Source organism: Ascochyta rabiei, chromosome 3 (genome assembly GCF_004011695.2).
Source record: "Ascochyta rabiei chromosome 3, complete sequence".
Lineage (NCBI taxonomy): Eukaryota > Fungi > Ascomycota > Dothideomycetes > Pleosporales > Didymellaceae > Ascochyta > Ascochyta rabiei.
Genome location: NC_082407.1, coordinates 225,058 through 240,682, shown reverse-complemented (window position 1 = coordinate 240,682; position 15,625 = coordinate 225,058). Strand labels below are relative to the sequence as shown.

Sequence of the window (15,625 nt, the reverse complement as noted above, 5' to 3'; positions counted from 1 at the left end):
TAATAAGGCTTAAGCCCCTTTATTAACATTTATTTTAACCTAGCCTTATTAATATTATTACCCTAGTATGTGCCTATATATCTGCCTTATATACTAGCTATAAATACAGCTTTCTACAGGATAGTTTGTAAAGTTCCTTAAGATTGCGCTAGCGTTAATTCCAACTAATTAGCAGTTAACCAGTGCCACCTGCCAACTCCTAATTAGCTGTTACCTTTTGCTAACTAAGATAATAATAACATGTTTATTAGCAGCGCAACTAGTAGCAGAGTTAGGGGAGGAGTTAGATATATATGTCTAGCTTTCTATCTATTATTATATCCTAGTTAATCTTCTGTAGTATTTAAGTGTGTAATAGTGTTATCCTTATAGAATAACTAGATTTTAGCCTTGTTTTAGGGTAGAGGCAGAATCTCTTCGCTTCTTGTCTATATTACTATCTCTTTAAGAGTGCTGTGCATAAGGTTGTCTATTAGGTCCTAGTCCTAGCTGCTAAAGACAGTATTCTTATTAAAGATTATATCTCTTATGCTAATAACTTTTACTAAGGTTAGAATCTATATCTAAAATATATTTAAGGATTAGTATTCTACTAGATATCCTACCTATGCTCTTAGGTCTAGTTACTAGAGTTGTAATTTTCCTTAAAGGGTGTTACTTATAAGAGTAAAGGCTTTATATCTATATACTTTTAGATATACCTAGTTTAGTTTCCTACTTTATATGTTTAGGCTAGCTAGTTAAGCTATATAGGTAAAGAACATATTAAAGGGTGTTTTCTAGTTATTTAATAACCTTAGTGTTTAGTTGTGTAGGTACACTACTGCCCTTATAATCTCTAGCTACATTTCCTATAGTAGGTTTGCGTCTAATCTTATAGTGCGTGCCTTATCTTTTATTACACCCCCTAAGCGTTTAGCACTTCTGTTCTATACTTAGGTGTCTAGTGCAGAAGGCTTAAGCCTAATTAATTATGCAGCGCACTATCCTAATACTTCTAGTTTTATTATAGTAATTTTACTATTACACTTAATTACCTTAACCTAGATCTTATATTGTTTTAACAGGAATTGTGTAAGAGTGTCTAGGAAGTAGATTAATTATCTTTTCTAGTTAATTATCTTTAAAATAGAAGTCCTAGAGGAAGCCTAATCGCCTGTTCACAGTAAGTAATTAGCTCTTTTTCTTAGTAAAGCTTCCTTCTTTATATAAGTAGAAGTTAATCGCTATGCGTTCTTCTAGTCCTTTATTACTTATTTGTGGTAATTAACTAATTTGCCTCTTAGTCTTAGCTTGTCTGCAAGTATTATATTAGACTGTAGTAATACCCCTAACTCTTACCCCCTAAGATTGTTAGATAAGTTGTTTAATAGTAGCAGCTCTAGGGTGCCCTATTCGCTTGTGCTATAGCAGAGCAGTAGCAGTCTTAGGTGTTTAGCTTTATGTTAATTGTATTACAAATGCTGTCTGTAGTTGTTCCCTAAGTACCTATTATCTATATTGTTTATCTAAGGATGTAATAGCTGTATTGTCTACTTATCTAAGCTAAGTTAGATCTCCTTTTGTGTCCTACTAGATGCCCTGTTAACGTAGTTGTTAGAATAAGATAAGGTTGTAAAGTATGTCTAGGCACTATGCTACGTTGTGTAGTTTAAGAATAGTTAGTTAGCTTATATTTAATAGATAGAGATAGATAGTGCTATATCCCTATATCTATACCTAGAAGTTTCCTGCTTATAGGTAGTTATTTAATGTAGGTAGAGTAAGGTCTTATATTTAGTCCTTGTTATTTATAATATAGATTATTAATCCTAAGTTAAGGATAAAGGAGTTCCTAAGAGGGTAGCTTAGTAGCTCTATATTATATAATTCTTTAACTAGACTTATATTAATTATTAATATCTTCTATCTCTATAGTTATCCTAGAGGTGCCTCTAGTATTTAGGATGTCTTAATAGCTAGTGTCTTAGTGTAAGCTTGTTTTGCAGATCTAACCTAATCTTAAAGGTTAGCATTTTATTCTATCCTAAATTGTACTATCTTAGCAATTCTATTATATAGGGTAAACTATTTTAGTGCTTTATCTTTATAGATGTAGTAGTAATCTTCTAGTCTATAGCGTTGTCTATAAGCAGGGCATTTTGCTCCTCTAGCTGCTGCTGTATCCCCTTTTAGAGACTGCTTAGATATAGTTATCTAACTAAAGTTCTGTTTTTAATAAGGTCTTACCTAACTCCCCTGTGTAGTAGAAGTAGATAATACGTCTTTAATAACATAAGAGGCGTCCCTGTTAGTGTCTAGGGTAGATTTACTACTAGCAGTAAGAGTTAAGTTATTCCCTGCAGCAAAGGCGCCCCTTTACTATCTCCTCTTAGGGTAGTACTTACTTATATACTCTTAGAAGCGTTTTCTTATTTCTTTATAAGTTATGTTTTATTCTTATCTACTATAGTTCTAAAATGTTATTACCTAGGTTAGCGCTATCTTTATTACTAAATCTAAGAAGTCTTAGATAGTGTCTTGTATATTATATATTTTAGCAATACCCTCTATTTTAGTGTTAGTTATAGCATAATTATACTTAAGGAGCTAGGTATCCTAGCTCCTAGGTTATCTTATTAGTTTAAGGGCTGCTAGGTATTAGTAGCGTGCACGTAATTATTCTTCTTTAGTATTAATACTAACTATATATTTAAGGCTAATAAGCTATATTTAAATTAATTTACCTAGTTAGCAGTAGTTCTTTATAAGGTAAGGTAATACTAAGCTTTAGATAAATATTACTACCTTATCTAGGTTATTTTGTTCCTTATAGTAGTCTCTATCTACTATCTTATAGGATTTAAGGCAGCTCTTCTAATAGTTATTATCTTCCTTCTATGCCTTTAGGCTGTTAGCTAATAGTTTAGATAGGATTTTAGGAAGCTAAGGGTTTCCTTATTTATTATTGCTAAGGGCTAGCCTCCTCTTATAGTTAGTAATGTCTAGGGCGTTAGGCACTTATAGCTTAGTCCTTAGAGGGATAGTCTAATTTAGGTCTATCTTCTCCTATACGTGTAGAGAGGCATAGTAGGTCTGTAGTTAATGTAACTAAGGTATATAGGTTATATATTCTATAAGAATTATTATTAAATTATATATAGTTAATAGTAATATATTAAAAGGGTATTTTAGTAGTGTTAGTAAGACTTTTAATTGTTATATAATATGCTTAATGTGCAAAGATAATAATAAAGGTAATTAACGTACTCTACGGGTGAGCGGATCAAACGGGTAAGCGGATCACTCTGCCAAGACCACACCAAATCTCTACCCTATTATAGCTTGTATTAGCCCACTTTGGCCTTGTATACAGTAGTGCAGTACATAATATTATTTAGAAACATCTTCTACAGCCTTCTTACATGTACGTAAGTTATGTCTAACATTGTAGCACTTTATACAGCGTCTTTAGGTTACTTCCCCTCCTTTAGCGCGCACTTGCTTCTTTGCCTTCTTACTATCACTATGCGCCCTAAACTTAGTTAGAGTAGTTAATTAAAGGCCTTCCTTAGCTGTTAGGACTCTCTCCTGCTGTAATTGCTTTCTTTTATGCGATTTACGTCGCATAGCAGCCTTATTTGCTGCTTAAAGCCTAGTAATCTCCCTTTAAGCCAACACTAGCTTATACGCTACTATAGCTGCGCCTTTAGCAAGCTTTTTAAAGGCCTTAACTATTAAAGTTAGTAAGCTGCTTGCATGCCTTTAAATCCTCTCTTAAACCAGCGTTAATTGCGACCCTAATTGCAGGGTAGTGCTTGGGGTTTAGGACTGCTAGGGCTTATCTTCTATAGTAGGTAGCGGTAGGGTACGTAGGCGGACATCAAGACCTATTATAACCTGTTCTGGGTCAAGGGGGACTATTCCAGCGCCTTAGAAGCCTCCTTAGATATTGCTAGAAGTAAATATCTCCTTATAGGCGTCTATAAAGCATAGTAGGAACTTAGTTTTAGTAATATAAGTAATGTAGTTGCGTATAAGATTCTTAGCTTAGCGCCTATATACCTTCTTTAGAGGGGCAAAACAACCTACATCTAGTGGTTGTAAGAGGTAAGATAAGTGTAGAGGCATACATAGTGTAACAATCTTTGCTTCCTTACAGTATTGTTAGAAGTTAAGGGAGTTGTGGCTCTTGTGGCTGTTAATAAGGAGTAGCTAGTGTACTCCTTAGGTGCGCGTCTTTGTATAGGCATTAAAGTGCTTTAACTAGTCCAGACTAAGCTTGTTAGTAGTCTATCTGTTCTTAGAGACTCCAATAACCCAGTCATAGGGCAGATTGTCCTCTTTGTACTAGGCAGAGAGGTGGTTGCAGCCTTTAAAGATAATAAAGGGTAGAATAGCCTACCCTGTGCCATTGATGCCCTATATGACTGTTGTCCACTCTTAATTGCCCTACTGCACTACCTTTAGCTGTCCTTAACGCTCTAAGCCTGTAACAACTACTCCTGTTAATATCTAGCCTATTATAAAGCCTGTCTTATTAAAGTTGTACGTGTTATTGTCCTAGATGCTATACTTAGCTTTGACATTTGCTACAAGCCTAAACCAGCCCCTAATAATCTCTAGATGCTTACAGAGGGCTCTCTTGTAGTCGTACTTGCGATTAAACCTTACTTTAAGGTTAGGGCGGCGCTTAACAAACGTGTTAGGCTAGTTTATGCTAACATAGCCTATATTGTGCTTAGTATGCAAAGAATTAGCTATATTAGCTACAGCAGCTAGCTGAGGGGCAAATCCTTGTGGATCTAGCTTAAGGATGTACTTAGTAATCACGTCCTCCTTAGTCTGGTCTATAATCTGTTAAACTGGCGTACAATCAGCTTGTGCAGGTTGTCCTGTGTATTAAGCGTGTAGTGTGCTGTAAGGCGTGTTATATATAGCTACAGCGCATTATAGGGTAAGTATTACGTCTTGTTTAATTGCCTAGAGCGCAAGCTGTATTACAGCTTCTCTTAAGGGCGTAGATTAATGTTGTTGTTAAGGCATTGCGTGGTAAGGTGGAGGTTTGGTGTGGTCTTGGCAGAGTGATCCGCTCACCCGTTTGATCCGCTCACCTGTGGAGTACGTTAATTAATAATTATCTGTCTTAATGGCTCATTTTATGTGTGTGTGCCGCTAGCCCCTAAGTTAACCAAGGTTAACCCTAAAACCCTAACTTGGCTCGGTAAGGTTGGTTATCTAACAGGAGTACGTTAATATAAGTATTTAACTTGTTTAGTATTCTATTTAATAAAGAAGTAACTTAAAGTAAAGAACTAACTACCTTTTAAAGAAAATTAAAATTTATAAAATAAAGATTTAGTATAGTTATATTATATAAGTAAACAAAGATTTAACATACAGGTTAGCTTTCTTTACCTTATAATAATAGTATAGATTAGAACTACCTTAGATAAGGCTTTAAAGATATAAAAAAATTTAAGTAAAAAAAATTTAAATGTAGTGTCCGTAATTGTGAATTCTGACAATCGCCTTCGGATCTGTTGTACTCGTTGGTGGGGACAGGTCTGTAGAGATGAGTAAGCGGCAGGTAAGTAAATTCCAACGGTTACATAGCTGTTTTTAAATTTCGTTGGACTAGAGAATCGGCGATATGCAAGCTTTTGTCGTCGAGGTCCTGCGCGCTTGATTGGGGAGTGCGGTGGAATGAGTTCGGTATTGCGTCTCCAACGGCATTTCTCCGCCCGCTCTGATGACGCTCACCTCGCTGACGGCTGGTGACACCTTTGAAAAGAGCAGCAGGTGAATTCCTCTGAGTGTACTTCTTGTGTGGCTTTGTTGTATAATGAGGGAGCAAAAATTGTTTAGGTCTTGCAGAGGCGGTAAGCGGTGGGACACTTGCCTATTGGGATATAAAGTTCCGCTTGAAGAGCCTAAAACGGCAGTACTGCTAATGCACATCAACCAAAACCAGATTCTCAACGCGCTATTGCTGCTTGTCGAAGATGGTCCAAGGATAGCACCTGTAGGGCGATCGAAGTATCAGTCAGGGGGCCCCAGGGGCTCGAAGGTAAGCCCACAGGATATCAAGACCGTGAGCGAGAACAGCGTGGAGCAGAATACTGTGCGTCAAAGTGTATCAAGGGCCCTTGCAGAAATTTTGTATAACAAGTTCAGACAGGTCCGGCTAGTCTTTAGGAAAGAGAAATTGCACCGTTATTGGATATAGTAACTTGCGTCAAGAATCGTCTATATACGTTGCATCTAAGTGGTAGTGCTCCAAGAAAGCGATGCAGGGTCCCAAACGATAGCAAGACCGTTCGAAACGGGCTTCTTCTGCGAGTATGTCGCCGAGGCAGCTGGTCGACGTTAGCGATTTTGTCCCGTTGAGCAACGTCATTGCACTTACTCTTTCCCTTCCTTGTGCCCTCGATGCCGATCGTCGCTCCTACGCCCCTGTCGCTGAGCTCAAAGTACCGGAGCAAAATTCGCCCAGGCTTGTCCTCGTAGAAGGTTGCAGAGAATCTGTAGAATTGAGGAACGTCCTGGAATGCGCTGATCCGCCAGTCAAAGGTGACTGTGCGCTTGCCCACGTCACCGCATGTGGTGAAAGACATGTACTGAGACTCATCCTGGTAGATGTACATATCTTGCCAAAGAGCGGCCAATACCTGCAAAGTGTGAGAAGGCGGGTGGAATCCCTGAGTCTGATGTACTTACAGCCTTGCCTCCGAAGTTAGGAAGACCCTTGTCATTCACGTAGCCGATGTTGCGGTACTCAGCCAGTGAGATGATACCGTTGGAAGTGGGGTTGACCTTTGTGCTACACGTATCGTAGATGCAAACCTGGAATGGCAGCACAAGGGTGTACACGTTATCATCGATGCTGACAGGGGCACTATCAAGGTCCCCAGCAAAAGCCTTGGCAGGCGAGCTGGCCGGACACTTAGCAGGGAAATTATTACACTTTCTGTACGATGTGGCAGTGGATGCAGCAGCGGTGACCGTCACGGTAGGGGTGCTGCTCCCGACAATCTGTGAGCAGGCGCTGGAGATTTCGATCGGGTTGCGGCCCGCAAGCGCATCAGGTGTGGACGCCGCACGCTTCTGAGCAGGTGCCGACGAGGTTGCAGCATTGGTGGTAGCGGCCACAGGTACTCTTTGAGTGCTCGATGCGTCGGTAGCAGTGGGAGTGGAAGACGCATCTCCCTGTGTGCTTGCGGGTGCTGGTGTGGCGGAGAATATAGTGGCAGCTGCAGTGTCTACTAGTTGTGCAATGGCAGCCGAGGTGGCTGATGCAAGAGCCTCGGAATCAGTGGCAGCTTGAGCGGGAACGGTGGCAAGGGCAGGCTCAGTGCCGGTGACAGCAATATTGTCGACCTTGCTGGGAAAGACACCGACGACAGCTTCGATCAATGCGGGATCGCTATCGTCACGCTTGCTGATGCGTCCGGTAGGTTGACCACAAGCATCGATGATGGTTGCACCACCGCCCGCCGTGGCAGTGGCTGTGGTAGGTGCAACATAAGAAATATACAAAGCGCAGAAGGACGTCACGTCCAAACTCGTCTTGAGCTTGTCGATGTCAGCCGGGCAAACAGGTGTCACGATGTCGGTCTTGTTCGAGAAGAATGTGCTCGAAGAGATGGTGTAGTGATTGCCTTGTCCGTCCCATTGACCGTCGTTCGTGGCGTAAGTGTTGGGGTCCCAGTATTGGGTGTACATGGAACATGCTTGACCCTGCGAGATATAGTTCTTGTTCAAGATGTAGGTGTTGTAGAACTTGCATAGACGGGGAGCCTTGCCGGCCTCAGGGTGGTCGATGTTGTACTGGGTTGTGGCTTCGCAGATGGCGGCGCACCTTTGTGGATCGAAAGGTGCATTATCGGTCAGGAGGCGCATACCCATGTAAGCGTCGTTCTTGTTACAGTCCAGGGGCGCGTTGATGGCCTTGCCAGACTGGGGGTCGACCGAGGACGTAAGAACATAGCCGTTTGATGCTGTGATCACAACATGGTACTTCTCGCGCCACTGACCCTCGTTGAGAGCATTTTCCTTTGATACCGGACCACCCCAGAGCACACAGAACGGGTTGGCGCTACCCGCAGGATCCTGACAACTGGCCGCCGGTGCTTTGCTGGGGCTGCGCTCGAAGTATGTGTTAAAACCCTGGCAACCGAGAGCTTTGGAGCACTTGTCTGCACACGACTGGACATCGTAGCTTGGCATGATAGTGTAGCTGGAAAGCGGTTAGTTGTATCGAGAGACACGAAGCCGGAAAGACTCACCCCATGTAGCCGTTGGCAGAAGCGGCCTTTTGCAGGTTGGAGTAGACCTGCGTGTAGCCGGCGGGTACTTTGGCATCCTTGGCCTGCTTTTGGAGGCTTTCGTCCGCCAAGAAAGCTTCCGCGGGGTCGAGTTTTGCGTTGTAGGTGTTGGCGTTGTTCTGGAGATTCTCGCAAGGTCCAGCACGCTTGCCGAAAACATTGCGACTGTGAAGAGCGCCTTCGCCTGGGTCAGGAACGGGGGTCTGAAGAGCAACTGCGACTACGGAGGCAAGAGCCGAGTCCTGGTTGTATATGACTGTCTGAGCCCGTTGATCGGGGATGATCGTGTAGGTAGGATCAGGCTGTGCATTTACGTAGGCTAGATCAATGGCCTGAGATGAGACAACGCTGCTGAGCCCAGCAAGGGCAGCGATAGTAAGACTGCGCATGCTGACGGGATTGACCTTCTGGATGAACAGTGTGAAAATTTTGTTGGACGTGCTGGATGAAGCCCTCAGGGTGAACCGTCTTTATACTTGACTCTCGGCTCGTGTACAAAAGCGGTGACACCGAGGACTTCTACATCTTGACCGCCGTATACCAATGGAACCAAAGCACGCAAGGTCCAGGGCTTGCTGAAGCGTACTCATGGTCATCCCGCTGCGGCATAGTCAGAGCAGCTATCTCAGCCGTTGTAAGAGGCACACGGACGCCCCGCGAGGAATTGTGCTCTGCGGGGCTTCACAGCTCAGCTGCCCCACCGTGGAGGTCCGGAGCCGTGTACACCAAAAGAAGTCTCGCTTGAGTAGACGGCTCTCGCTAAGCATTAGGCGATCTGGAGAGGCGTCACATAGGCCAGAAGCTTAGGGAATTAAGCGCATGATCGCCATGACCGATGAACTCCTCAGTCACCGTCCAGGCTTCTTGTTGGATTTGGAGTTGTCGATTCAGCAACAAACAGACAGAGACGGTACCCTGGTCCTAGGAGGTTTAAGGTGATCCATCTTGCGTGCACGAGTTGGATAGAGGTCAGAGGGGAACGGGCGAACAGGCAACGGCACGTGGCTCCCAAAACGTGGAATTTGGATCCAGAACGTGAGGGTTCAACCCAAAACGTGTAAATCTGGCCAACAGCGGTTGGTTGCGAGACACCGGTCCGACCCTTTCGAGAAAAGCGCGCTTACCAGCGGGGTTGAACAAAGCTGAGATGCCAAATTGGGGATGGGAGGCTGCAGAGAAGTAGACTCGAGCGGGGTAGCGAGGCTGTCTAGCGCGGTCCAACATGAGGCTGCTGAGGCTGGATCGGCGCCGCCGTCTGCAAGGTACAACAAGCGTGCGCTGGTGTGTTGGTGACCGGAAGTCTTTGTGGCCAGTGGTAATGTTTCCAACACTCGACGCAAGTAAGAAAATCGGCATGTTGTGAGGACTAGCGAGGGCACTACCGTGTCCGTGCGCGCAACGACCGGAGTCGCGCAACGACCGAAAACCACCTTAATGCTTAAAATTAGATAAGGCTATAGAGCCACCTACAACAGCTATTATTTTATAATTTTATAGTGTAGTACTAATTAATTAACGTACTCCACGGGTGAGCGGATCAAACGGGTGAGCGGATCACTCTGCCAAGACCACACCAAATCTCTACCCTATTATAGCTCGCATTAGCCCACTTTAGCCTTGTATACAGTAGTGCAGTACATAATATTATTTAGAAACATCTTCTACAGCCTTCTTATATGTACGTAAGTTATGTCTAACATTGTAGCACTTTGTACAGCGTCTTTAGGTTACTTCCCCTCCTTTAGCGCGCACTTGCTTCTTTGCCTTCTTACTATTACTACGCGCCCTAAACTCAGTTAGAGTAGTTAATTAAAGGCCTTCCTTAGCTGTTAGGACTCTCTCCTGCTGTAATTGCTTTCTTTTATGCGATTTACGTTACGTAGCAGCCTTATTTGCTGCTTGAAGCCTAGTAATCTCCCTTTAAGCTAACACTAGCTTGTGCGCTACTATAGCTGCGCCTTTAGCAAGCTTTTTAAAGGCCTTAACTATTAAAGTTAGTAAGCTGCTTGCATGCCTTTAAATCCTCTCTTAAACTAGAGTTAATTGCGACCCTAATTGCAGGGTAGTGCTTGGGGTTTAGGACTGCTAGGGCTTATCTTCTACAGTAGGTAGCGGTAGGGTACGTAGGCGGACATCAAGACCCATTATAACCTGTTCTGGGTTAAGGGGGACTATTCCAGCGCCTTAGAAGCCTTCTTAGATATTGCTAGAAGTAAATGTCTCCTTATAGGCGTCTATAAAGTATAGTAGGAACTTAGTTTTAGTAATATAAGTAATGTAGTTATGTATAAGATTCTTGGCATAGCGCCTATATACCTTCTTTAGAGGGGTAAAACAACCTATATCTAGTGGTTGTAAGAGGTGAGATAAGTGTAGAGGCATACACAGTGTAACAATCTTTGCTTCCTTACAGTATTGTTAGAAGTTAAGGGAGTTGTGGCTCTTGTAGCTGTTAATAAGGAGCAGCTAGTGTACTCCTTAGGTGCGCGTCTTTGTATAGGCATTAAAGTGCTTTAACCAGTCCAGACTAAGCTTGTTAGTAGTCCATCTGTTCTTAGAGACTCCAATAACCTAGTCATAGGGCAGATTGTCCTCTTTGTACCAGGCAGAGAGGTGGTTGCAGCCTTTAAAGATAATAAAGGGTAGAATAGCCTACCCTGTGCTATTAATGCCCTATATAACCGTTGTCTACTCTTAATTACCCTACTGCACTGCCTTTAGCTGTCCTTAACGCTCTAAGCCTGTAACAACTACTCCTGTTAATATCTAGCCTATTATAAAGCCTGTCTTATTAAAGTTGTATGTGTTATTGTCCTAGATGCTATACTTAGCTTTGACATTTGCTACAAGCCTAAACCAGCCCCTAATAATCTCTAGATCCTTACAGAGGGCTCTCTTGTAGTTGTACTTGCGATTAAACCTTACTTTAAGGTTAGGGCGGCGCTTAACAAACATGTTAGGCCAGTTTATACTAACATAGCCTATATTACGCTTAGCACGCAAAGAATTAGCTATATTAGCTACAGCAGCTAGCTAAGGGGCAAATCCTTGTATATCTAGCTTAAGGATGTACTTAGCAATCACGTCCTCCTTAGTCTGGTCTATAATCTGTTAAACTGGCGTACAATCAGCTTATGTAGGTTGTCCTGTGTATTAAGCGTGTAGTATGCTGTAAGGTGCGTTATATATAGCTGCAGCGTATTACAGGGTAAGTATTGTGTCTTATTTAATTGCCTAGAGCGCAAGCTGTATCGCAGCTTCTCTTAAGGGCGTAGATTGATATTGTTGTTAAGGCATTGCGTGGTAAGGTGGAGGTTTAGTGTGGTCTTGGCAGAGTGATCCGCTCACCCGTTTGATCCGCTCACCTGTGGAGTAGGTTACTTATATAAAAGATGTACTATTTAAATTTAGCTAGTAACTTAACGTTGCGGCTACGTGATGTGGTTTTAAGTAGGGGAGCTAGTGACGGCAATAGGAGACTACAACTACTAACATTATCCCTAGGACTATATTTTTAATACTTTTTTAGCTAGGTTGCTTATAAAGCTTTCTTTTTACTCTTTTAAGGTAATTATATAGCTTTTATAGCGTTAAGCTCTTATTATTAACACTGCTTTTTAGCCTCCTGTTTAGCCTTCTAATTTACTGTATTAGCCTTCTCCTTCTTATGTACTACCTTAGCTGCCTCTTGCACTACACGCCTCTCCTTCTTCTTCTTCTCCTTAACTAGCTTCTTAGCAGCTGCTACTTCCTTACTAGTAGCTTTTCTAAGCCTCTCCTCCTTCTTCTTACGTTGTCTAACTTACTTACAGAAGCGTGCTTTATTAACCTTTCTAGGTAACTAGAACACTGCACTACTATAGTACTCCTGCTGTTACTACAAGTCTAAGGTTTTACTCTTCTTTTTATGCTTCTTCTATATCTTTAGAGTCTTTTTAAGGCTATCTATCTTATACTAGAGGAGTAAGGTTTTAACTAAGATATAGTAGATTAATTGTCTTATCTTTTTAATATTACTCTTACTCTAGTTTTTAACTACACGCTACAACAACGTCTCTATTTTAAGCTAATCCTTGTTGCTATAAACAGAAAATAAGGACCTATCTAAATCTAAGCTCTCTAGTAGTTTAATAAAGCAGTAGATGATAATGTTAGGATTAAGTATATAGATACCTGTTGCCTTAAAGGACTTAAGTATTAGCTTTTTAGTAAAGCTACACATCTACGCTAGCTAGAATAGGCAGAAGAAGTCTGCTCTAGTAATAGGTGCGTTATTTTAAGCCTTATAGATGTGTGTTATAACTTCTTTTAAGTACACTATTAATAGAGGCTTAAACAGCACTATATTAAGCAGCTAGAGCGTTTAGGTTAAGTAAGGGGGAAGGACAGCTAGAAGGATCTTGTAGTTATTATAGTACTTAATAAAGTCTATTATTATATAGGATCTATAGCTATCTAGTATTAAAAGCCTCTACTTTCTTTATGCTTTCTCCTTAGTGTAGCGATTAAATACCTACTTAAGCTAGGTAAGGCCTATATCCCTATTTGTCCACCCTAAGAGAGATAATATAACTATTATAGAGTGTTTTCCTGGCTTAATTTCAGCTACCTAGTCTAATTTAATGCTAGCGTTAGCTAACTTATAGATAATGCCTAGTAGTAGTACTGTTCTATTACCACACACACACGCTATAAGCGTCTGCTAAGCTTAGTTACTATCCTAGATAGATGCTTTAATCTCTCTCTTTATCTATATACGCTTACTAAATATATATTTTATCCTACCTATAATACTAATTATAAAGCCCTTCTTATCTATATTATATATGTAGCAACCCTTAATAGAGTATTTAGAGATTTTATACTGTAGTAGGTTAAAGTAGAGCGTATATTTATCATAGGAATTAGCGTTATAATATAGTTAATCTATCCTAGTAGAGTAACATAAGATAAGATAGATAGAGTACTTGTTAATAAAGCAGGTAACCTAGCTCTTACTAACTAGATTTTAAGCTACTAGCAACGCAAAATTCTAGATTATCTCTCTAGTAGGTAGTAAGTAATAAGTACTAAGTAACTCTATATACTTTATAAGCTCTATCTCCTGTTATAGCGTTAAACGTTGCTAGTTAATGTCCTTAGTCTCCTAGGAGTCCTAAACGTGCTTGTGTCTCTAAGCTAGAGTTACGTAGTTAACGCTAAACCTAGTAGCAAAATGCTAATACACAAGTTTTTTGCCTAGTTTTAGCACATTAATTACTGCAAGCGCTTTATTAATAGCTGCTATAGTTATTAAGTTATAACGCGTTAAAGTATAGTGTAGTTGTGATGATTTGGTCGTTGTGCGACTCTGGTTGTTGCGCGCACGGACACGGTAGACTTCACGTGGATGGTGTTAGGCTGGTAACAGCGTAAGCGAGGGTCGAAGTCTGTAGGTATTCTTCGCCTGGACGGCCATGCAGCCGGGGGCTCCGGAAGTCATAGGATAGCGCGTCATCTCGAGCGTCAGCGGTGTTGCTTTCTCCGTCCTTGGCCAGGTTCATTGCGCAGGTGGAGGTGCTGCATCTGCGCAAGGCGCTTGTGTGGCTTGGCTTGTCTTGTATCCATCAAGCAACATCATCAATCGTTGCTGCTTGTTCTGTGTATCACGGGCGAGAAGTACATGCGCATCTGCACAGTCTTTCCGTGTGGTGGTGAATGTGGGCGGGGAGGTGCTGGCAGGCAGATGCGAGAGATGCGAGGGTTGCGGCTCTCGAGGCTGCCTGAATCTGCGTGCAGCGTGCCAAGCCTCGGTCAGCTGCCCTTGCGCGCGCCACATCCTCCCCCAGTCCGCAAGGACCGGACGAGACTTTCCTTTTCTCGGTCAAGTAATGAGTAAGTACCTCGTTGACACCATTTGCGCAGAACGACCGTAGTGTGACACTCTCAACGCTGAATTGATTTACGTTTTCATAATCTTGAATGTCGTAGATGGAACACTCAGCTCAAAATTTTGACATTTCGCAGACTTTTGCAGGCTTTATTGAGAGAGCGCTGTACAGCGGATGCTTTTAGTATTGTGGTAGGCCTCAATAAGAACAGGATCTCTAGCCGATTAGCATAATGCATTTCAACCCTCTGTCGCGCGGAAAATGGCTCCCTTAAGATGCGCTGTCTAAACGCCTTAAGATCCTTACGCATGCAGTCTTTGAAGTATTAGCACAACGCTAATATTGGGCAATTTGTCGTTATATTGAAGTGTTCTACACTGCCTCCATCCATGTAGAAGAGTCTAACGCAAACTTAGAGGTTGTTGAAAATGTCGTTGAGAAGGCCTTCTAGCTTACGAGTGAGAGATTCCCTCTCCTTAGTTGCCCCCAGAACACTGACGTTCTGCCCTTCGCCAAAGACAAGCGAGAGGTGTTAGAGCTTAATTAGCTTAGCAATTATCCGTGCATATGCCTTAGCCTTACGCATCTATGCTAATTATATTACCCTTTATTTAATCTTACACTTAACGAGTACACACAGCTCCAGGGGCACTTTTTAGTAGATCCTACCACTCTAGAGCTTCGTGCAGTCTAACGTTTGCTCTAACTAGTTTCTCCCTGCAATATTATTGTCGAAAAATACTCTTAGTATTAGGATAACTAGCAATCTTAACAAAAGCTTCAGTCACGACCTGCGCACCACACTTGAGCAAGACTTAAGCTTCACTTTTAGCAACACAATAGACGCTAGGATCAACCCAGATATCTGCGACATTGCTGGTTGCCTTAAGATGTTCAAAGATACACCTACAAAAAAGCTAGTTCTCTTGTCAGAGATAGCGGTAGTAGTATGATTTTTTAAACCTGACGGCGGTTTTCTGTATAATCGGGTACGAGGGTTCCGTTCCATTATTAAGGTTGGGTACTCTTAAGGCACGGCATCCCTTGCGGAGAAAGCCTCGCAGTATCTCGATTTGTCCAAGAAGAAGGACGCTGTCAAGGTTGTGCTTGTGTTCGACCTACCGTACCAAAGCCTAATAGACGGCCTGAGGAGGATGCACTGCCTTTTGATACTTCCTTTACCATATATCGCACGACCCGCGGTAAGGGAGAGCTTATTAAGACTTCCACGAGCGCGAACCCCACGGACAAAGAACGTTATCCTCGGCTGATTTCTGATCTAGCTGTTTGGCTGTCCGACTTATATTCCTCCGAGACGGTGACTACAGCGATGGATTCTGGTTGACCAGCACTATGGCCGCCGTGAGGGATGAATCACGAGCGCGTTCTGCTCAGACGCGCGGGATGCTCTCGATAGACACTGCGGCGGCAGGCTGAGCTGATGGTCGC

General features: G+C 42.3%; 2 protein-coding genes across 2 annotated transcripts, besides 20 other annotated features; both read right to left on the bottom strand.

Annotated features, from left to right (window-relative positions):
• Positions 1-3,244: part of a mobile genetic element that runs on past the window's edge.
• Positions 2,408-2,467: a tandem repeat.
• Positions 3,222-3,225: a direct repeat.
• Positions 3,226-5,116: a long terminal repeat.
• Positions 3,226-11,695: a mobile genetic element.
• Positions 3,229-3,306: a dispersed repeat.
• Positions 3,240-5,108: a mobile genetic element.
• Positions 4,033-4,145: a mobile genetic element.
• Positions 5,106-5,223: a dispersed repeat.
• Positions 5,109-5,129: a dispersed repeat.
• On the bottom strand, positions 6,244-8,695 carry EKO05_0001809 (uncharacterized protein; the record flags this gene model as incomplete). The annotated part of the gene is made up of 4 exons (XM_038942390.1): positions 6,244-6,338; positions 6,389-6,650; positions 6,700-8,218; positions 8,268-8,695. 4 exons carry the CDS (start codon positions 8,693-8,695, stop codon positions 6,244-6,246), a joined length of 2,304 nt encoding a protein of 767 aa, XP_038795282.1.
• Positions 9,686-9,821: a mobile genetic element.
• Positions 9,806-11,695: a long terminal repeat.
• Positions 9,818-11,686: a mobile genetic element.
• Positions 10,506-10,720: a mobile genetic element.
• Positions 10,506-10,723: a mobile genetic element.
• Positions 11,124-11,317: a mobile genetic element.
• Positions 11,687-13,684: a mobile genetic element.
• Positions 11,696-11,699: a direct repeat.
• Positions 12,009-12,030: a tandem repeat.
• Positions 13,354-13,383: a tandem repeat.
• Positions 13,685-13,845: 161 nt separating the features above from the next.
• On the bottom strand, positions 13,846-14,124 carry EKO05_0001808 (uncharacterized protein; the record flags this gene model as incomplete). The annotated part of the gene is made up of 1 exon (XM_059635761.1): positions 13,846-14,124. The coding sequence occupies one exon, from the start codon at positions 14,122-14,124 to the stop codon at positions 13,846-13,848; it is 279 nt and encodes a 92-aa protein (XP_059491744.1).
• Between the last annotated feature and the right edge of the window lie 1,501 nt (positions 14,125-15,625).